The sequence below is a fragment of the Hipposideros armiger genome, unplaced genomic scaffold (assembly GCF_001890085.2).
Source record: "Hipposideros armiger isolate ML-2016 unplaced genomic scaffold, ASM189008v1 scaffold_162, whole genome shotgun sequence".
Lineage (NCBI taxonomy): Eukaryota > Metazoa > Chordata > Mammalia > Chiroptera > Hipposideridae > Hipposideros > Hipposideros armiger.
Window position 1 is genome coordinate 3,147,176 of NW_017731512.1, and position 24,428 is coordinate 3,171,603.

The 24,428-nt window shown below is 32.6% G+C and overlaps 1 protein-coding gene across 37 annotated transcripts in view; it reads right to left on the minus strand.

Moving 5' to 3' along the window:
* Positions 1-24,428, minus strand: part of LOC109387559 (regulating synaptic membrane exocytosis protein 1) — a 203,876-nt gene that overhangs the window by 121,962 nt on the left and 57,486 nt on the right. For 13 of the 37 annotated variants that reach the window (XM_019651567.1, XM_019651556.1, XM_019651554.1 and 10 more), the window contains 9 exons: positions 23,614-23,744; positions 22,870-23,041; positions 22,589-22,742; positions 21,167-21,238; positions 16,510-16,666; positions 15,658-15,783; positions 14,024-14,086; positions 9,584-9,673; positions 3,178-3,261 (listed from right to left, as the gene is read on the minus strand). In XM_019651567.1, coding sequence (XP_019507112.1) covers positions 3,178-3,261; positions 9,584-9,673; positions 14,024-14,086; positions 15,658-15,783; positions 16,510-16,666; positions 21,167-21,238; positions 22,589-22,742; positions 22,870-23,041; positions 23,614-23,744 — 1,049 coding nt within the window. Of the gene's footprint in view, positions 1-3,177; positions 3,262-9,583; positions 9,674-10,132; positions 10,247-10,552; positions 10,631-14,023; positions 14,087-15,657; positions 15,784-16,509; positions 16,667-21,166; positions 21,239-22,588; positions 22,743-22,869; positions 23,042-23,613; positions 23,745-24,428 lie in introns of all 37 variants that reach the window. The other 24 variants (XM_019651570.1, XM_019651562.1, XM_019651559.1 and 21 more) reach the window with 7 other exon arrangements.

Below are 24,428 nucleotides of genomic sequence, written 5' to 3' on the forward strand. Positions count from 1 at the left end.
TAAAAGCTATGAAGGTACATTCACATGTAAGGTGGAACAGTTATTTTATTACTAAATCAAAGCAAAAGTAATAATCAGAAAAGCGAGGGCATTCCTAATTAAATCTCAACTTTTAAAATTTCTATCTTCAATTATTATTCTCTCTCTATTAATCTGAGTGTGAAGATTCATGTAATGTACTAATGAAAAGAAAATTAACTGTTATCTAACTGTGAGCACTAAACTCAGAACCTTAATGCTTCGGGGGCATATTAAAACACATTTTTTTCTAACTTGCTACTTACAAATTTTGGTTAATGTGAAGTCACAAGTCGATCTAAATTTTATTAATATTCATAAGTAAATTTATGTACACACAGGCTCACAAAAGTTATTATTTACATATCAAAATAATGCCATTTACAAAAAAGACACTTTGCTATTGGAATGATGATTCTTAAAAGTCTCAACATTTTTAGTAATAAAACTGCAAGAAAATTTTCACTAGAATTATAAAGTCAGAAAGACTCCCTGGGGTTACAAATTTATGTATTTTTCCTCATTATTATTTTAAATATCATACAACTGTAAGGGAATATTCCTAGATCTAGATAAACATACTTCTACGTTAATTCCAAATAAATCTATTGTACCACTTGAGATTACATCAAGATTGTTACTGTTGAAATTAAATTATGAAAAAATTATACATTAAAAACTGTGTGTGTGTGTGTGTGTGTGTGTGTGTGTGTGTGTGTGTGTGTGTGTTTGTGTGTATGTGGAAGAGGGAGAGGGAGGAAAGGGGGAGGGGGGGAGGGGGAGAGGGAGAGAGGGAGAGAGAGAGGGAGAGAGAAATACGAGGGCAACTAAATGCTTTCCAGCTTACCAGAGAACTCCCTTAAGCAAAAATCTACTTTTTGTAATATTTGTCATTTTCAAAATTATCAAATATGGCCCCAATAAAGGACATCCAAAGGCTGATTACATAAATTGTCACTGATTTTAGAATATTTTCCTAGCTACCAGTACCTAGGGCCAAAGTTACCTTATGAACATTCACTATCTCCAAACAGATGCCATGTTTACTTTATTTGCAAATTGGTAGAAACTTCTTAATGAGTAAATAAAGCTGATAAGAGGTGAAATGCAAGTGTTAAGTTTTGCCAAGAGGTTGACATGGTTAAGTATAAATTTAGCATCTGTTGATGTAATAATTTCTCTCTCATTTTTATGAGCACACACACATTATTCCTATACTTTACAAGAAGTTTATTGTAAGTAATTTTCTGTTCCCTACAGTAATAAATCACATTATCAAGACACTTAAGAATATATTTTATGGTTGAACATAGAACTTATTTACAAATAAGTCATATAAAAGTAAATATACATTCAGAATTACATATTAGTAAGAATTTCCTTTATAATCTGATCTAAAAGGAACATTTTTTATCCTAAAACCTACCCTTAAAATTATGTATACAATCTATGGTATCACATAACAATTAATTAATGTCTCTTAATGACAACTAATTTTCAACTAATCTTCATCTCATGTAAGTAAGAACTAAAAACCATTATTTGGATTTCCTTTTTGCTTAAACAATGCCCAGAAAAACTTACATTTCTATTCACTACAAAGACCATCATATTTAGTTGTCCTGTACTCAAACAGACATTATATAAGGTGAAATCCACTGACTCATTTGTTTTGGAATAAATTCAAAGGCTTTCCAGAACTGCCTTTTATAAAATGAAATTCTAAGTTCCTTGATGGCTAGGACCTTGTCTTTCTCAAACACTGCTGTGACTTCAGCCATTAGAATAGTCCACACAAGAGGAGCACAGTAAGTATTTGTTAAATGAATGAGTAGCAGTGTGGATAAAAATTTTAATTTGATTTATACAATTATTTCTCATATTCTTATTTGAAAAAGCTAAATTTACAATGATTTTAAAAATCAGATAGTAGCAGAAAGGATCAGTTTTAAATTCAAAATATATAAATATAAGCCATACTACATATATATCTTAAAGATTAAAATATGATAAAATATTCCTACAGTCTTTATAAAATATCAGTTTGTGGTCTTTTACAACATTTGTAAAATGACTTATGAATTTTTTCTGACTGCTTTTTAGTGTTACTTTCAAGTCAAAATCCTCAATATATCAACTTGACTATTTACGAACACGGAAAATAAATTATGTCACTCTTAACTAAGGCTACAGTTACTCTGCTATATACACATATACTTAAAAAAAAAAAGAACCTGTATGCTAGCATGATTAGTTGTTTTGTTTCTGAGACACCATATATATTTATCTACTTAATAAATGTTACCAATGTGTTGACTGAATTTCTGCTTACACCAGAAGTGAAGCATCCAAAACACCCAATGACTTTTTGTGACTAGCTGGCAAAAGATATTTGAAGATAAGGTCTATATAGAAAAAATACCATAAAATAGGAGAACTGAGTTAACTACAATTGAGAAGGATAACAAAGCAATGAGAAATATATATTGTGGCACTTCTGATGTATCAGAATGAAGAGGATTCAAAGCACTGATGTCGTTTTTGAAAACCTACCTTGTGGACTGACCCTAGCCCTTGGCAACATTTGGTTTAAAGACACAATATTCATAAAATATATGAGAACCAGGGATCCACACTAAATCAGACATTTTAAAATATAAAGTCTAAACTTCAAAGTTTCAACTTCATCATTAAAGTCTAAACTTCATTATTAAAAAGCTTATGTAGTAACAAAACGAGACACCCAAGATTAAACCATCAACCAATATAACAAAGAACAGGCTCTGTATAGGTTTAATATACTTTAAAGCACCTGAGAATTTTTACTTATGTACATGTAAACAAAAATAATAGTTAGATATGGTTTTTAGAAAGTAAAAAAAACTAAAACATGCTCATGATTACAACAGAACTCTTCTCCTGGAATCAATTTTATTGTGTTTAAACTATGCCATTCATTTCATGGCATGCTGCCCTCATTTCAGTAATTCTGAGGTGCTTTATTAAAGATGGATGCGCTTTTTGATGGAATCACAACATATCTGGCTCTGGCTCCTGAAAGGAAGCATGTCACAACCAACGTCTCTCTTGATTATCCTTCACTTGGTGGCCTACAAGCTTCTGGAAGCCATTTGTCTGTGAGGAGGAGTTGGCTAGTACCTGTCATTCTCCGGAGACGCATGCTGGATTTGAATCCTGGGGCTAGGAGGTCGTCTCCTATCTAGGGAGGGGGACCATCTACCCCTGTTTGCCCAATGAACAAGACAGGAAAAAACAGGACATTTAGTAACTCCTAAAATAAAAGACTATATGGAACAACAGGACTGGAAAAATACCCCAAAAAGACAAAGTGTCGATTCTCTGGCCTGTAATTTACGCTACAATTTTACAAGCCTTGGACAAATAAGTTGTAATATAATATTGGAAGAAAATAAGATTTGTAACCTTTTAAGTGAATAGAAAAGCACTTTATTTGAGAAGCCTGAAATCTATTAAGTGTAATTTTGTTCTTTTAAAACGTGTGTATACATATCTAATACATACATATAAATATCTATGTAACTTTAACATTAAAAAGATACACCCTTAAGAATCTGGCTTATGTTTGAATAAAATAAGTTTAATAAGCCACCGATGCTTATTTGATACTATGCCTTGAAATTACTGGATAAAGTGGCAAAGATGAGGTGTATGGATTTAATACAAAGCAGAAACACAATTTAAGTGGGAGAAATAAAAATGTCTTTAGTGTGTAAACAATGACATGGAGAAATAATTCATGGGAATGCTAGAAGTTAAGTCTTAACAAATTTTCTTGGGGAACACTGAAAGACTAGTTACTGCAATTTAAAAATTCTAAGTAAAAAACTGATGAATAAAATTGTGGGAATACAGGTAAGCGCCAAGCTAAAATAGCATTATGTTTAAAAAAAAAATGTGTACTAATACTTACTTGCAAAAGTAGCTCTCAATTGGTTATTTTTTCTTTTTAATTTCAGCATTTAAATAAAAGTTGAAAACTTTTAAATAAAAGCTGGAAACTTGGTTCATTCTTCCATTAAACTATCTTTTGCGATTCTGTGTGTATAACCACAAATTACAAGTATCCAGTCAAAAACTAAAAAGGGACCGACCATGCCAGGTTTGGAGTTTTTTATATATAATAAATTTTGAACAGGATAATTCCTCTGCATGTTGGCTTCCTCATATGAAACAAGGGATAACCAAATGGTCTTTTAGGACTCATCTAGGTATAAGATTTTTATAATTATACAGAGTAGACTAGTCCTAACATTTCAAAAAAAAAAAAGCCAGACTTTTTTTTTTTGACATTATAAGTTGGCTTACTGGATTTATTAGACAATTTGAACAAAAACAGCAAAGGGCTGTCAACATGTGACCAGGCTAGCTGAGGTTGGCAGGCACTTAACTCTGAAAGCCTCTTGGAAGCCTTGCTTAATGATCAGCCGTAAGTAGACAACTCGGCATGATTCAAGTAGGGCTTTGAGGAACTGTGAAGCAAATAAAGATATTCAATAGCAGCATTTGGGTAGAAGACGTGATTGTGCAGCATGTATTCTTAAATGTGTTACATGTTTTTGCAAGTAGAAACATTTTACATTAATTTTAAATTATACAGTTATTTTAAATTATTTAAATGGTCAATCCAATCTGAATGCTGTAAAATGTATCTTTTCACTTTACTGGCTTTTCTTCTGCAAATACAATACAGAAAAATATTTCTCAAATAAGTGAAAACAATTACAACTACACTGTTTTCTACATTGTTATATTCAGTTATGTTAAAAGTTATCATGTTATTTGAAAACACAAAAACAGAGTGATGTATAACTTTTTTTGTAAAATAATAAGTAATAGCTCCACAGGATTATGAGTAACCTTGCTTCCTGAGGTAAAATTCCAGTCCTTGTGTTTATTTCAACACAAAAGTAAAGAAAAAAGTAAAGAAAAATGCTATAATTATGAAACATGCAGTGAAAGCTATGAAGGAGAAAGGTGCACATTTAGAAAACAAGCAATTGTGAATGTAAGCTATTAAAAGGTAAGTTTTGAAGAAATATTTATCATAATACAGGTATATATCTGTGCACTCAAAGTCCTTCTGAATATGCTGATATGTAGTGCCAAGATAAGAAATCTCTTTCCTTTCCCCTCATATAATTGGTATGATGGGAGCAGGATCAATTTATACCCAATTTTTGCCCAAAGAAAATATATATATATATATATATATATATATATATATATGTGTATATATATATATACACACACATATATATATACATTTTAATATTATACATTTGTGAGTTTTAATATGTAATATACTTGATATGCTTTTAAAATGTATACAACTTTATCTTTTTCTCCTATCACACTGAAGAAAAACACCAAAATAACATCTTTGTCATCTGTAATTGAGCCACACACATAGCTTCAACTTCCATTTTCATCTTAGAAGCTAACATGGCAGGCTATGCTGTAGTTATTAATCATGAAGTTAAACTAAACCAGCCTCTTCTCGAGTTCTCTTTCCCCAAACCAGCTTGCCTATAAGCTATATTGGTTAGTAACATTATGAGTACTTTAATGTCAGGTATTCTAAATTCATTAATTCAGGAACATCTATTTGTTGGGAGCCCATTTCTTTCACTGGTCTCAGAATAGAAGAAGAAAGACGACTTTAATGGCTAAGGTACTGAATTAACAGGCTGTGAGCTCCTTGCATAAGGGAACTAGAATGTTTTACTTTGATAGTTACATCAATAACGCATAGCACAGAATAAGTAATCACAGTAAGTATTTGTAAATATTTAAGTAGATAATAAGGATATAAACCTCTAGGTTTTGTGGTGATACAGGTAAGAAATAGTGAAAACCTTAACTAAGAAATTAACAGTGGTGACGGGACCCACTGATAAGATATAAAGGAACTGCAACTGACAGTTAAATGGTTTTACATTGTGGCTTTTTGCCCCTGGCACTGATATACCTTAAAACAAATGTGTATGTGTTTAGGAGTGTAATTAATATACACACTTGCATATGTACACATCTTTCAATGTTTTATATCTCTTGGCACATGGGTAAACAGCTTCATTATCTAAAAGAGAAATTATATGGAAATATAATCATTCATTCCATATATAGTTCAAATAAAAATATTGTGAACTAATGTAATATTAGAAACCAAATCTGAAAAAATGAGATAACTGATCATACAGTATGTATTTTCATCGTCTATTCACACTATTCATTTTGGTCCTTTAAATATTTTCCCCAATATTGTTTCAAATTGAAATTAATATATAGTTATACTTCGAAATAAGGTTTATTTATTTCAATTCTGTCAGTTGTTAAGTTTTCGGTGGGACCCTCACGTCCCTTAGGCTTCAGGTTTCCGTGTGGAGGGAAATTCATTCAAGTAACGTTCCTGGTCTCTCTCCACCCTTCCCCCTCACTCCACCCCACGGAGGGAGGGGTGGCTTATAGGACAGGTGACTTTGTTTAAAGAATCAAGCACTGAAGATGTAGCCCTTCCTGGATTCCTCCTTCCAAATCAGGGTGCCTGCAAACAGCAACCACCAGAGCAAACAAACCCACCAAGTAGCTGTAAGATGTAAGGCCTGAGCATCACAAGAGCCTCGTGTGGCTCAACTGTAAATCTGGCTGATTTCTGGGGTGAATAATCAGAAAGTTTACAGACCTAAAGGCACGGCTTCTAAATCTGTCCATTGTATTCATGGTGATTATGAGATCTCCCATCTTGTACTTCTTGGGTCTAGCTTACAATTAGATCCAAATTTGGGTGCAGAAAATAGGGAGTATTTTATAAGTCCCCCAAATCACCACACTGAACATTTATTAAGAAAAAAAAGTAATGTTATTGTAAGAGATGGTAGAGGGCAAAAAGGAGATGACCGCCCCTCCCCCCAAGGAGTACAGTAGAGTGGAAGAGGCAAACACATTATTAAGTAAAACAGAATGTGTTTTAATAGATGTATATAATAGCATATGGGCCCAGAAAAGAAAGCCAATGATTCTGACTGGCAAAAAAAGGGGGGGGGGTTAAGAAAGATTTTATAAAAGATACAGTTATTTGACTTGCATTTTTGAAGAATGAGTAGAATTTTTAAGCAGACAACACAGGAAAAGAGCCTTTTAATTTTAACGGAAAGAAAATTAGGGAGATAAAAAGTAATTAAAGCTATTAATAGAGCATATGAGAAAATTAATGGGGACAAGAGTAACACTGAAATTGGAGGTGGGCTGTAACAGAATCGAGCTGAGGGGTCTGTTTTGGAGATTCTCAAAAGAAAATTGATAGGATTCACTGACTCACTGAATGTGAAAGAGAAGCAGTAGGAAGAATTTTCAAATTCTGTGGCTGGTTACATGTCAAGGCCATAAAATGTGAGAAAAGTTTAGAAAGAGGAAAAGTTTTGCTGTCAAAGGATGTATAGGGGAGCTAATGAATTTGATTTAAACTTCGATGTACACAGGGTCTGGCAACCATTTATAAATTTAGGCCTGCTACTAGAGGGTAAGGTCTGGCCTGGCCAATTATGTGTTGTCTTCATATGTCGTAGAGTGGAAACTTTGGATAGAAATATAACTTCAGGATGGAAAGGCTGGGGGAAAAGATGAAAACTGAGGATGAGGCTAAGAAAATACATTACAGAGACATAGGAAAATTTATAGAGGGTGCTGAGGAGAGGAGAGGCTCAAGTGACAGTGTGGTTAATGTAAATGCTGCAAGATGCTGCTGGCCAACGAGAGAACCAATGTAATCTGGAGAAGAATTTCCGCAGAGTGGTGGAGTGGGAGGGAGTCAGACTGCAGGATTTACTGGGAGATAAAAAATGGAGGTGGTAAGTAGAGACTACCCTTTGATGAGCCTTCAGTAAGGCTACGGTTTTTGTGAAAGATCAAGAAAGAAGACAAAACATTCAGGAAAAGTATTCTCCAGTGGCTCTAAAAATCAATGTCTCTGAACATTTAAGCAATAATTTGTTCTAAAATCTGAGAAAGAAAAGGTTAATAGCAGGCCTGTAACTTACTACTTCCCAATCAGGGAACAAGGGGAATGAATGAATTCAAACAGACTCTGGTAAAAACAAAGGGAAAGAAAGTATAAGAACTAGACCTCCTTGTAAGCATGCAGACTATTTGCTAGAGAAAAGATAAAGGAGAGTCCGTATCTATTAGATGTGTTTGTAGGATATAACTAGTCTTTCTAAATCTTTTATTGTAAATACACCCAAAATTTATATATATATATATATATATATATATATACACACATACATACATATATATATGTATATAAATAATATGAAACCAAAGAAAATAAAACTTCTATTTTGATTTTAGAAGAATCTATAGTCATTTCAACTAAAATTCTATTACAAGGTAAAGGAATACAAAATATAGTTAGGTTTTGTTTTTTTCTATTACAAATTTTACAAATATAAAAGAATACAAAATAAAAAAAGTTTTTTAGTGGAATCTTACAAAGACACTAAAAGTGGGTATGTATACTTCTTGTACCTATTATTCCATTTTATTCTATAAATAAGCATCTCATAAATAAATGAATGGAATCAGACTAGAAATACTGCTAAAGAAAAGATTTCAGCAGCTCCTGAAGACGGAGTGGATTACATTAGCACAACTAAATATTTTTCTTCAGGATTTGTAGAGTTAATATACTAATTGAAAAGAGATATCAACTATAACCAAAATGGTCAACTATGACCAAGTTTACTGGAATAGAAAGTTCCATCATAATGAAAAATTAGCTGCTCACAATTCAGTGACAGTGTAACACATAATCACTGAATACATTTGATTTATAATCAGAATTATGTATTAATTAAAAGTTGTAAGCAAAATTACGTGTGTATACATATGTATACATATATTATGCATATTTTTTTTGTGTGTACTTATTTTTTAAAGCGTCAGGAAATCTATGATGAACATACATTTTTTTTGCTGTCAAAATATAATTTAATGCAAAATATGATCTATATCAAAGAGTAGTTTGATTCAGAAGTAAATACAGATGCACAAGGGAAGCATTCTATCTAAATATAATTCTTGTTTTGAGTTAATGGAAAATTGCTGTTAAACCTAGAAATACTATTATTTTTCAGTGGAACTAATAGAAAAGTGATCCTCCCCTTCAGATAACTCACTGGCCCTTATAACATTATCAGCATACTGAAGGCTCCCTGAATAGTACGTAAATAAAACAACCGAAAGCAACAGAAAGGGGAAAAGCAGCAGCCAGAAGCAGTTACAAATTACATCACACCATTTGCAACAACATTCATGGAAATATGTTTATATGGACTCTTGGGCTTATCCACATACACATATCTCTCCATAGACTTGTATAATAAGGGAAGGGGACATGTAGACAATTAGCAATGTGAACATGAATGAATAAACCTGTGCAACTGACATGAAACAAAAACAAAGTGACTGAAAAGAAAATCACTAGTACAAATGATAGGAAATTAAGAAAGTCTTTATTTTATACCTTTCTCGTTCTGGTGAATGCAAACTAGTATCTGGTCTCAAGCAGTTGGTACTAGCACTCCTAGCCCTGTCAAGGGAGGGCTGCAGTTCACTAGTGCCAGTGCATTGCATCCAATGGTAGAAGAGAAAGACAAAGAAAACAAAGAAAGGAAGACCATGTTAGATAGTAAAGCATAAAATAATGTCCCCTTTACATAAGATGTAGAATCACTGTGATTCAGTTCGTAAGGGTGTGAGAGAGCTGACAGGATGACAGTGTAACATTTTGTTTAGAAAATGAAACTAAACAAAGATTATGCTTGAACTGCTTTGCATAATTTTTTTTAAAAAAGGGTCTCAGACCGAAAAATGACACTAAATCACACCTACTTATGAAAAAACTGGATACAGGAAGCACTAAAACAAAACGCCTAAAACTTCATTACCAAGGACAGATGCCACACCAAAACAAAATGAAGGACATCAGAGGAGAAAAATTTCAGAACTCGACTGCTTTGGTTCACAACACTAGACAAGGAAAGTGGAAGGTATGACTTCCACATGTTCTTACCTAATCATTACTCCATCAGTAAATCTCAATGCTCTTGAGTTAAAGCAGTCATGATGAAGGGGAAAGTCCTGTCTAGTCACTGATTTGGTTTTAGTATGTGCAGGCAGAATTGAGCTTTGCAAATTAAAATTATCCAAAAATGAAATAATATGAAATTAATTATCACAATTAAAATCAACAAGTGAAACAAAATAAATGATACAGACAACAAGAATTCTGATATGTGAATAAGTAGATCTCGTTTAGAGAAATCTTCTAGAATTAAAACTATTTTTAGATACCATTAATTTAATGTTTCTCTGTGTATAATTAATTTCAAGGGGAAATGTTAATTCCTCATTAGAATGTAAATATGCTATTTTTAATAGGCCAAGGATTAGGGATTAGTTTATAACTGGGACTCACTGTCAGGACTCTTACCTGTAAATATTCCAGTGAGAACCGTTCTCTAACAAAGGCATCTTGGGCGGTAATGTTTTATTGTGCCTAACAAGATGTCTGCAACGTGGCCAAACAAACACGCCGAAAACAGAAAAATACACATGAAGCAAATTTTAAGAGGATATGAAAAAAGTACAACAGAAGGCCTCTAAAACTACAAACACAGATGGAGCTTTTGTTTTTTTCTGAAAAGAACCACGATAATTATTTGAAGGTAGGATTAAATTTATTAAAATATGAAACCCTAGACATCTGTCTTCATAATTAAGATAATTACTCAATTAGAATTCAATTTCCTTAATTTGTATCTGCCAGCTAAACTATTGAATTATCAATATTTAAATTTACTATTTATATTCTGATTTAATATTACACCTGCTTCTATGGAGGTAAACAACTCATCACTGAAACTACTAGCCAAATAATTTGTGTGATTTGCGAATTAAAATATGATTAAGAGTTAATATTCTAAAAATATGCAAAGAGTTGACCATGATTCCAGGAATGAGGTTGCTCATGGTACTCGACTACAGTAAAGAAAAGAAAACGGCAAAAGATCAAGCAGTAAGCAATGAAGCAAGTTCTTTCGTTTACAAGCTTCTGGCTGGAAACCCAGCCACAGGTATAATTTGTCACTGGAAAGTGGGCGAGAGGGCACCAGATGCAAACCAGAATATGAATTCTGAAGCGGGAGAAAATGGCAGAAACAAGGCCCAACTTTATCTGAATTCCTTTAAAATCAGTGAGGGTTTCTGGATTGTCTATACCACCAAGGGCAAATTAAAAGTAGGTCTAGCTAATGAGTTTTTAAAAATTTTAATAATGTTTCTATAAATTGTTCAATATAAAACTTCATTGTCCATTTTGGCTTACATTAAACAGGGAAGGGAATAAACATTTGCTGAGGACATATTAAACAGCAAACGCCCCTCTGGTTCACTCATGTTTATACTAATGATAGAATCCATGGAAATCTCTTAAAGTTTTACTTTGAAAGTCCATTATTCCCTATTTGAGCGCAAATTGATGGCAGATTTTACTGAAACTAAGGATTCTGCCTGCTTTACAGACAATAGTCTTCAACGTCTAACTTCAGGCAAGTACTGTTAGTAACAGGTTGCTATACAACTTTTCTAAGCAATTGGTTCAAAAGTGATTTTTTTTGGAAGTCTAACAGGGGTCAGCCGAGAATGGGAAAATGAATGGAAAATAGCATATAATTTATAATATGAAGGTCTAGGTTCCCACCATGGCTTTCCCACTCATTAGCTGCTAACCTAGATAATTCAAGCCAAGTGGTTAAGCCTTTTTCTACATCTACGGAATGGGGAAAACAATACTTAACAGGGATGCTGTGAGACTCTCGTGAGATAACAGGTATAAAGTGTCTAGGACATAGTCAGGCAGCCACACTATTTTCTGTGCAACACTGCCTCTCAGGACATATTTTATGCAAAAGGAGTTTGATGGTTAATTAATGTGAGGGAAAATGGATTAAACAATATGAGATGGATTTCTTGAGTATATGACATTAATGTGCTGCACATATTAAATCTCCAGGGAGGGGCTTTAATTGGCAAAGTTTCCAGAATCTGTTTGACTCACAAACTCTCATTGGTGGAATGCTGCACAGGGGCAACTCCTCAGAACATCTTTTTGGAAAAACTAGTTCAGTGGATAATGTCAAATAGACCTGATTTTGAATCCTTGCTCTGTTACTTATCAGATTAAACTTTAACATCTTTCCTCATCTGTAAAATGAGGATAATATCCACATCATGTATTTACTGTCAGGAAATTGAGATAAAGTGCACTAAATACTTAACAGCATGCTTGATACTTAATGAAAGTTATTTTCCTTGTTTACTGAAAAATAGTATATCCTCACATTTTATTCTGAAAATTCCTAAATGAATATATGATGTATTTTGAAGACACGATTGTACAAAAAGATTAATAGTATATCATATTGTTTAAATCTTGATATTTCACCTTTAGAAGTAGAAAGTTCGGAAAAGAAAAATATATATTTAGCTTCCATTTAGACTCTTGGTGTGAGTATGTTAGAAATGTCCACACACTGTGTGCCAAATCACACCAGATACCTAATAAAACTAAAGTTCTTTTGCCTTTTTTTTTTTACAGTTATATTCAGATCAACAGGACTATGAGAAAACTTTCTGAATTACTAAACAAATCATTCCTATTAACAAACTACTTGTCAGGGAGCACAACTAATAGCAAGCCTAGACAGCTGACCATTATAAAGAATTTGGCTTAATTTTTACAATATTTATGATTTTATATTTTTTTCCCCACTTTGCAAACAGAACTAACATGTCCTTACTTTTTCCTGTGGCACTAGAAGCAAACATAGCAGTAGTTATCAGTAGGATAATTTTAGACATATAAAAAGTTAAAACAATTCTTATTGGCATGATCATATTTGCATTACTGAGCAGAGCCACAGGGTCCACATAGACACAATACTCCTGCCTTTGTTGGTCTTTGTACTGCAGGTATTCCAGTTAGAGCTCTTGCTTTCTCTTTCTTCCTTACTTTAGGCCAAAATATTTGAAAGAGTTTGTGTCTGTGTTGGTGTGTTTCACTGACTTACTACTTCATTATCGTCTATTAACTCCAAACTGACAATATTTACAGACTCTATGCCATGAGTCATCTGTAAGGTTTATTTTGGATATGAAATCCAAGATGGAATGTTTAAAAAAAATGAAGTATCTGGTTCTAAGCTCCTATTTAGAGAATATTACATCCCCTTTTCTTTCATTTTTAAAGACGCATCATGTCATTGCACGTCTTTATGAGAACATTTGTACTGCAGCATTTCTGAACTGGATGGGGGATGGTTGGGAGGGAAAGTTTAAAAGATAGCAGGTCAGATATCTTCATTCTTTAACTGAAAGGAAGTTGAAGCTCAACCATTAAACATGAACCAGAAAAGATTTTATTAAAAGAAAACAAGATAAACAACAGTAGAATCTAAAAGGAAATAAAAAAGGCTAAAACAAAGCAAACTCATAACCATGAAAACAGTAACACTGCCATGCACAGAAGATGAGGTCTCTTGTGACTAGACAGGCGTATGTGCTGGGAGTGGGGCTGCTCACAGGCAGTACTTAGAATTTGAATCGCAGAAATTTTATTGATTTTATAGAATACGAATCCTCAGTTTTAGGAATGTGTAGACAGTTCCACAGAGGCTTATCAGTCTCTGGGTTTTGAATCTACAAATAGTCTGCCTGGGTCAGAATTAAAATCTATTTGGAAACGTTCCTCTACACAACCTCTACATAAAACGAAACAAACTTTGACTCCTTGGGAAAATAATTTTATGTATCTGTAATTATACCACTGAGGGAGAGATGGAAGAATAGTAGAATGGAAAGAGAGTCATCACACACAGTTACCATTACCAATCCCTGTATTTACCTGGTGGTATGTAGGCATTCTGCACTTCGTCCTCGTTTTGCTCTGGGCAGCATAAGAAGCTCACTGCACAGACAGGATGGATGGTGAGTGAAACAGATAAATTATGAGGCATTGAATGACATGGGAGAGGCCAATGGTATGCCGATGGAAACATGAAAAGGGAAGAAACCAGATTGTCTGCACTAGCATATTCGCTTGAGAGGTTAAACAAAAATAAACATGACAGTATTTTAAAAAATTTAAACAATAAAGTACAAAACATTATGGTCAAAGTCCTAGCAGTTGCTGATTTGCTATTGTGTTTCAAAGTGATTTTTCAGAAAATTAAACCAAACCTTCCCCAAATAAGACAAAAATATATTTCCAATGCTAGACACTTGGGTATTTTAACAACTTTTAAAAGGCCTATAAACCTGGCCTTTCTGATATGAATGGAAACCCTAAAATTTTTTATTTCTTTGAAGCAAGTTAAACCATGATAGTTCTGGCTTTTATAGCCACTGAAAATGTATCACATATAATGTTTCTCCTTAACCAACCAAAAGTATACTGGATTAGGACAGTTTTATTTTAAAATTGGTAGCAATTTTAAAATAAAATTTTAATTCCACTCTACCGAATGCCCTGGTTAAGATGTCCTTCTTGTCCCTCCTCACCTAAATTCATGGCAGCCCCATGAATGTTGACAAAGTAGTCCTCATTCAACTCAACTCCAACGCTTGTGTGGAATCCTATTCCTCAGAGAAGTTCCTGACCCTGTACCCAATATAAACTCCATTCTTTGAAGGTCTTGGCACCACTTCCCACAGTAGGATGAAAATTAGGGAGGCAAGAAGCTCTATTTGAGTTCTGTGTCCTTGACTACACAGCAAAAGTCAATCATTTAGCACCACTGTCATTTACCCATTCTTCCCTGAAAGTTTCTTCACTTCCAAAAGCCAGAAGAAAATATTCAACAAGGTGGGTATTATAAAACCTTAAAGCAGACCCTGAACTTGCAGTCAGGCACATTCTACAGTATGTGGTTAGTTTGAAAAGAAAGTCTGTGGGCACGCAGAACAACAGAGTCACAATGTAGATTTTTTTTTTAGTCATTGTGTCCAGGAAGTACTTGTTCATAAGAAATAATCCATCTAAATATTTTCTATTATATAGACACTTTATGGAAATGTATTTCATAAAAAGTAGGGATACGAAAATATTCTCACACTCGGCAACACTGTCAGATGACCTGCATCCAAAATTTTTAACAACATAAAATGCATAATTTTATAATTACATAAATAACATCCCAAAGACTGAAACCCAGAAAATATAAAATATCCGAAAATCGCTTATGTAGGCTCACTTCTATAATTTAGGATAGTATCTAAGTCAACAAAACACTGTTCATTTGAATGTGGCTAAATATAAATTTTGATTTTTTTAAAAAATGTATATATTATGACAGTATAATGTTAGCCAAATATTTCCTAGAATTGCATTTCTGTTAGCGTATCTTACCAGTTGTTCTTGTTCAGTTTTGAGTGAAGAAATACTTTTACTCTCTAATTTATTATGTCAATATAGCTATCATCTATTAAAACAGAGCAAAGAAAAATTGATAATGTTTAGATCATAATTTGAACAAATACCTGTCTTGTTCAGATAAATACTGACTATCCACTTCTCTGGATCTGTGATCAACTGGACTTCGGGAGGCATCATGGTGTCTGGTTGGAGAACGTGACCTTCTTGTTGGATGAATTTCATCTAAACTCCTAAAATGATTAGAAAAATTCATATGGTATTATCGATTTAAATAAGGCAGGCAGACTAACAGGAAAGGATTGACAGTAACTGGCAAACAAATGAATAGCTTGAACAGTGCTGGCATCACAACCAAACACCTATTTTATCAATGATGTCTAGGTATTTATTCTCTATGAGTGCTCTGCCTCTGTTGCATTTTTCCAACCTTCTTTTGCACCTCTATCAAAAAAGGACTATAATTTTTATCTGCACACTTAATTAAAATTTCAGAAGTGCATTTCATGGTAAGATGAAATAGAGCGCTATATTACTTATGTATTATGTACTTTTCCAAACATTTAAAGTGCTTCAGAGACAATCCTAAATTTCCTGAAAATACATTCTGCTGTTTAATCTCATCCTCTTTTTCACTTCTCTCCACAAGGCCTGATTATACCATACAATTTCTCTGAACAGGAGAGAAAACTAGCAAACAGAACCAAAGACAGTTATTCAGAAACTCTGCTTGGGACATAAACTTCTTCTACTCCCTGGGAAATTTCTTAGAGATTCATGGACAGAATATGGAGCTTAAAGAACAAGAAGTTGGGCAGTGAATAAACAGGCATTTTTGCCTACAAATGATTCTGAAAAAAATAACTTGACTGACCAAACCATCATTTCATTTCAGTTAGAAGCCTGTGGCAGTTTACACTGTATTAGAATAAAAGCTCGAAGCCCATTGCAAAGCCTACCTCTGTAATGGCACATTTGGTAAACGTGAGCGCGGCCTTCCCTGATCATCGCCGCGATGAGGAGATACTGAACGTGAGCGGTGATGAGTTGTTCTTTGCTGTTCTGGCACAGTTAATGTTGTAGATTTACTTTCTCTAGCACTAGATCTATAACCTACTGGCAAGAGTACACACAAAAAGTAATCAGTATTCTCCTATCATGTAAACGTTAATGTGGAGATATCAAATTTAGATATCTAAAGCGGCCACTGACCTATTAAGATAAATGCCATGCAATCAGTATCATTAGCTTTATCTTCAAAACTATTAAGTGTGTACGTACACTGAGTGTAACAACATATACATGCATAAGAACAGGTTACTACTGGCTAAAAGGTACCATGAAGATACTGAATATAAATATGACAGCTGATGCCATAAGCATTATGATGAGCTGAGATGCTATTTTATTTGAAAGAATGAATGAGTTAGTGATTTTTAGCAATACAAATCAAGCACCTGACAGGGAACTATAGTTAATATACTATTCAATGCTTAGAAATTTGGTGTCTCTTTAAGTGTTAGCTGAATTTGTCTTCTGAAGGATAAATTATTTTAATTGGATTTCAGATGGCTTCACTAATAAGAAAATGAAAATGATATCCTACTAATTTTAATTAACAAAGAAGAATAGCAGACCTTCACATGAATTGTGAAAACCTCAGATAATACTGCAAATTACAAATGAAAACAATGTATGGGTGGAGATAACTATAGCAAAACTGGAGAGAAAATTAACCCTTCTAAAGGTACAATCATCAAATCTACCCCAAGTATCTGAAACTATTCCACAAAGAAGTCAGCAGTAACATAATTAATACAGTTAACATAATTGCAATTAAAAATAAATTCTAAAAGCCAATCTCCTCTGAGGCAAAAGTTTTATATAGTAATCTCTGATTTTAAGATAAAATAGTAATCTCAAATCCAAGGTTCAATTAAATATATTTCAATTAAATATATTTCACAGGATCGTTGTTTGTATTATTGAAAGGAAAATAAAAAAATGTGACCAAAAGAAAAATAATTGTTTATACAACTACATAAAATGTCCATGTACCAGGAAAACATTAAATTTATGTGCAGCTTGAACTGCTGTTCATTTATTTACTTGATAACTCCCACATTATTTTAAAAATATGCTATGAAACATTATTAAAGGCAGACTAAATAAATCATTATTAAAAGCAGACTGAAATTCTCCAACAGTTTATTTTTTGTGATTATATGATCTTTTGACTAAGTTTAACATAGACGGTCTTTAAACATTTCATAAATTGCAATTTGACAACATTGAGATCAAAGAAATTCAACATTTTTGTCACTCTAAAATCATTGGTATGACTAAATAATATAACCATAAATGTTATACTTTCATAAACTTTCATTTATAACAAAAATAATAGCAACTAAGCTATCATTTTTAGTTTAATATAGAAAGTTTCTTTGTTGTTGTTCAAATGTATAAATTGTAATATTAAGTCTAGAAAGAGCCCGATTATATTTACAAGTAGTAAATTTATTTCACAGCTCATTATAAAAAATGATTGTTTTTAAAGGTATTTAATCCAGGTCCAAATTACTTAAGCATTTAAAATTAGTATTTGTTATTATCTGATAACATTTGGTATCAATTATACAACAATTATGGAAGGTCAATAATGAATTGGGAGCACCTTTTCAAGATTCCAATGAATATTCAAGGTATATAACTAGAACTTTCAGGTTTGGTATAAGTAATTATTATAAAATAACTTTTAGATAATTTAGGCATCTTGCCGTTAAAAAGGTGTAATTCGTTTTTTTCTTGGGTTCTTTGAATTTACATAGAAATTAATGTCTTTTTTTATCCTATCCTAATACACATTCATAGTTCTTGGCTTTTAACACAGTAATTTGGTTTTCTTCATATTATGTTTAATTTAATGCTAATATTATGCTACCTTCAGAAAAGGAGGGAACTGCTATTTTATGCTTATTTCAATGCTTCTGTTGACTCAAGTTAGAAGTTAGAGGGTTTTCTTCCATTTTCTGAATTTGCAGTAATGCTCTGAAAAGTTAACACTGCCAGATGTCTTACCTCAGATGAGGGCACTGTGTATAGGGTTATTTTTATTCTTCTTAAGCAGAAATAAAAATGATTTATTTTAAATACCAATAAGGCTATGATAACTATATAGTTCATAAAATGTCGTCCTGGAGGTCTCAACTGCTTTCAGAACCTTAGATTCCCTAAGTGGAGAAAGGTGGTAAATATATCAAACAAGAGTGTAGAACTCTGTGGTTCTGAGAAAAGCCAAGGTATTAGAAAGTGTAAGGTATGGCTGCGGCAGGAAATTTATATCAAGCTTTTGAACTTCTTTAGATACAACCAGAAACTTCACTGAGTGCATTACAACATATGTAGAACTGGCATCTACCTCTTTTCATGCTGGATGCTAGAAAATGTAGACGTAGATCTGTTTTCAGCCTCTGAAAGTACATGGGGGTGTATCAACACACTTGTCTGTTAACTTATCCTCTCATTTTCTTTTGTTAAGCTGGTTGCCTTTATTTCACCCATGCTCATCTTTCCTTTTTATTTAAAATGTATTACATAATATTGCATGGCTTATTATACATATTTGCCACACATATATATCTTTTGAAGCTATCATATACCCATTTTGGGTCAATAAAGGCACACCTGAAAATATGAATAAATTGTATTATCTCCTTTATTAATTTATAAAAAGACCTCTGGAACACAAAACATTAAGTATTCGTTATGTAATTTATTAGTTATAGTCTATTAAAAGTTTGCCTCATTATATTTTAAATGCTAAATGAAAAATGACTATTTGAAATAATAATTGAGATACTGCTTTTATATGATAAAAGAGCTTATATATGTTTGCAAACCCCAAGAAATGGTATATTTCAGTATGGAATATAAATATATTTATAATTCAGTGTTGTTTGGTGATGTCCAAGCACTAATTCCATCTGTAGTGGGTTCCATAACTCCTATTTTGGCTGTTATGCTTGTGATCTCTCGGGAAAAGGAGAAGAAATTCACCATTTTACTACTTATTGAATTGGCCATTCATTCATTCATTTATTCATTCACTATTCTGCCTCATCATAAAATATGAAATTTTAGGTGAATAAAAATGAGAACCACCCACAGAAGTAAATTTATTTACATGAGTTGATAAGAGCAGCATTAAGGCTGATTAACAGCCAAGTTTCTTGTTAGGAGGGTTTGATGACTTTCCTATCGGGAATCATCTGCTTCCTATTTAAATATGCCAGTGAATTTAATATACAAGCACTTTTCTCCTTTCAATTTCATTTAAAAAAAACAATGTTTTATTAAATTTTGTGTTCAAGTTTCTGTGGAGAATGTGTCTAACTATTATGATCCTTTTAGAAATAAACAAAAACAAAGGAAAAAGAAAACAAGGTATGAAATGTGATCCACTATCATCCACGATTATCTAAAACTCTCCTGAAGATCTGATATCCAAGAGTAATATCTAACTATGTAGATGTGCACACCACCAGCTTTATTGTTTTTAGAAATATTTTCTACTTTAATACAACAATTAAATATTATGTTTTCTCTAATAAAGCAAATGAAACCTAATTTTAGAGAACTCTATAATTTTTCTCCTAGTTTTAATGAAGTTGTATGCACCTCTCCAAATTGTGAATTTAGTCACTAGTGTGGAATCTGTCTACTGACTTTGCCAAAATCACTGCCCTCAAATTAAGTGTATCCCCACCTGAGAAATTACATGAATTAAGAGGACATATATCAACACTGTCCTAAAGAGATGCCTTTAATAACTCATATCTATATGTCCCAAGATTTTTTTCTTCAATTACTTCTTGTTTGATATTTCCTTAGTTTTTACTAGTAAATCAAGGAAATAATACAGGATTAGTGCCAAGGAAATAAGCCTTTCTTACTTGGTTTTACTCATTTTTTTCTGACAAAAGAGCCAGGTGAAAAACAGATTTGAAACCTGTAATGTCAAAAAAGTTCACTAACTTATAGAGTAACAAAACGATGTTGACTCAAATGAACATCGAATCTTTCTAAAGCACTTCCTTATTTTAAAACATACGGACACACCCTAGTTATAACCAGTGGTAAACACATCACAAAAGCATTAAAAGCAAAGCCATGCTACATGCAGTTTTAAACCTCGACATGCACCTTTCTCAGTGTATTCCATGGAACCCCACATTATTTTCAGAAACAGAGGGAGGAAAATCATAGACATACAATATAAAACATAGGGAAATTTTTATTTAAGGAAATTAAACATATCCTTTCAACATGAAATTCATATTTTCACTTATGCTCACAGCATTGCCAAATAATGATTTTAACGTAACCAGCTTCTAAGGAAGAATCAGACTCAATTAAATATATGGGGATGCTAATGAATAGTTGCTAGTCAATTTTAAACATTCTTAATAATTTGGAACACAAGTCACCATGGAATAATAAAATACTGATTTCTTGGTGCCATATCTCTAGATTAGTATCCCAAAGAAGTCTGGAAATGGACGGTGAAAACAAGCATAGAAACACAGTGAAGCAGGACCATGCTCTTCACCCACGCACCTGGAGGAACTACTCCAATACCATCATCAACCTCAAAATCTGAGATGTCACTATCACTGATTCGCTGAGATCCTGCACAACAGGAAGGCAAAACAGATACCTCTGTGTCTCGTTGGTTTATGAAATGTAATGGTCACAGTTCTTAAAAAAATCAAGCTAATTACATTACTACCACATACTTTTGAACAAGAATCATACATAGTAAATGATGAGCTGATTTTTTTAAATTAATGTGTGTTCTCCAAGGATAACATTTTCTTTATTTTCTCAGTATTTCCTCCTTAAAATCACTCAAGACTCAAGAAGGAAGGGGACTTCACAGAATTAGATTTTGTCTTTTCAAAGTATTCTTTAATTCAAGCATTATACTAAAAGCCTATATAGCAAAGTTTTCTACCCTTTTTTCTACCCAGTTAAGTGCCCTCTTTTGTAGTTCAGGGAAAATTGGGGCTGAGTACAAAGGTTCAAAGAAATCTTTCTTGGCTAGAGCTCTATTGAGCTCATATTATTGAAAGGACATCAAGGCCCTTTATAAAATATTTATGTTTAGCCTTCAAAATTAGCCATTATACTGCATTAAACATTAATTTTGAGGAAATGCTTGATCGGAGAAGCACTAACATGAAATATTTAATTATATGAGGAATACAATTTGGTTCTGGATTACCAAAGTGAAGCTTCTAAGTTTCACTTACTCAATTAAGAGATTTAGTCATAAATCAAAATGTAATGGGTATAAACAGAAAAAATACTGTTTTTCTCAATCACAAGAATAACAAATATATTACAATGTTTAAAACAATTTTTTATGAATAATAATATTAAAAATACCCAGGAACTAAAAAGTTATTACAATGTTGCTGCTTATAAGTAGTAATCCATCAATAATGACAGGAATTACTCTCTCAATTCCCCCATTAACAACTGAATCAGTAATGGGCAAAGAATTATAATTCAGAGTTTCTAAACTTTCAGCTCTGGAATTATTCTAATATACAGAGTGTGCCCCAAAAAATGTATACATATTTTAAGAAAGGAAAACTGCATTAAAATTGTAATACTCAATATATACTGATAACAAATGAATACAAATCACATTTGACTTTTGCAATTACAAGAGGTGCTCAAAGTGGTTACCATCAGCGTCCAGACACTTCTGATTCTGACAAATTACTGCTTGAGCAACATTGACCAAAGTGTCCACTTGTATACATTTTTTTGGTACCCCTGGTATACAACTGTATATAAAACTTTTATATATAAAAGTGTATAAAACTACATTAGGAAAATGTAGAAAATAGTTTTCCTAGGTGTCTTTACCTAGGTAAGTACTTTTCCAATATTTTGAGCTCTAATAAACATTTTAAAAAATGTCTAGAATGGTAATCTCTAACTAGATCATTATGATATAATTTAACCTACTTTGTAGTTTTTTGCTGGAGCTTTCTCCATGAATGTGTCGCCTTGGCATGAAAGGTGATGGCTGAGGCAGAGGTAGTGAAGATTCATCATGTGTCTGAAGTTTATACCAATGTGGTTCATCATCTAAAAGTGCTGTCTCCAATTCTATGAGGATCTGAAAGGGCAGTTCTCAAATTAAATCAAGTACGTTTACCAAAACATAATTAAAAAGTAACCCTAATTAATACACATCGCAGAAGTTTCAATAAGCATTTGACTTGAATCTTTACAATATACATCACCTCTCCAAGAAATTCACTTTCTTCTTCTTGCACTCTTGGTTGATCCCACACAGTTATTTCTAACATTCGTTCTCTAAAATCTCTACGATGTACATGTGAATAGACAAAAGTTTGATTCCATTTTGGTTCTAGTACTTTCTTTACTGTTTTGGTCCTCCTTTTACTTTTATCACTGAAAAATAAGTATGTTTTGTAAATGAAAAAGCAAAAACAAGTATATGCTGCCATCTACTGTAGTTGCATGTAATATTGCTATTGGGGTTTTTTACTATTTTTAATTCATATCTTTTAATATAAGTCTAAAAACACTGCAGAGGTTAATCCTATTCTAATTTTAACTACAATGGAAGCAGTAATTATGATTATAGGTGGACATATGCTAAGGTACATTCTAAACGATGCATAGCTATCAAAGACTAATAGGCATATAACTAAGGTAAAGAAAATTTTAAAACTTGGCAAGTTATTTTCAAAAAAATAATAAGGTTTGAGAGATTTTATCTTCCCAGGGATAATGCAGTTGATTCCCTCAGAGAATTATATATTGTATTTAAAACTATCACAGGTCTATGCATATGTCCACACTCATCAAAATGTATACATTAAATATGTGTAATTTTTGGTATATCAACTTTACTTCAATAAAGCTTACAAAATAAGTAAAATTATATCCCAGGAGGGGAAATTCCACCTTTTCTATTAGTAAAGATTGTTGCATATTTTTTTTCTGAAATTATTCACTACCTTCTATCTGGAAGAAAATACATTTTTACATAGGGATTCCTGGGACGCCCGTCTACTCTAGAAGGTAGGTCTGTTGCTTGCAGAACATTTACAATCAGCTGGTGTCCCACTTTATCATACCACATTTTCACCTAAGAGCAATGAAGAAAGGAAGTATTTTAAAAGTTATGAGGTATAGTTCTATAAAAAAAATACTCAAATTATTTTCAAAGAAAGAAACTTTGAATTTCAATACAGTTGAATTATAGATATTATTTCTGAAAAGAATACCAATTTGAAAGCATAACACTTAGAACTTGACTTTTCTCTTCATGCATTTTAAACATGACTTATAATTGACAGACTTCCAGATGTTATACTCTCTTATATCATATCATGTTATGAAAATAAAACTAATGATAAAAATTTTATACAAAATTAAGGGACCTGGGGGATACTGAATAAACTTTCCTTGTTTGTTTTTAAATGATAACCACAGCGCTTGGTGATTATAAGTGCTGAATGATTATAGTTGGCCAAACGTGTTTTGTAGTATGCAGTATTTCAACCATATGTAGTTGAAATAGAATGAGATTTGATGTTAGGAACAACATATACAAGTTATTTGGATGAGATCAGGGAACACATTTACTGTGGGCCTATTTTACACCAGGTACTGCTGTTTTCTGTTTTTTTCTCATTTAATTTTATAATTAACCAATTATAGGTTAATTTCCTGAGAAAAGGGAAAGAGAACAAAGGAAGGCGCATACATAAATGATGCCTTCAAACTAAGTGAAGGCCAAATAATATTTCTACTAAGGTTTCATGATAGT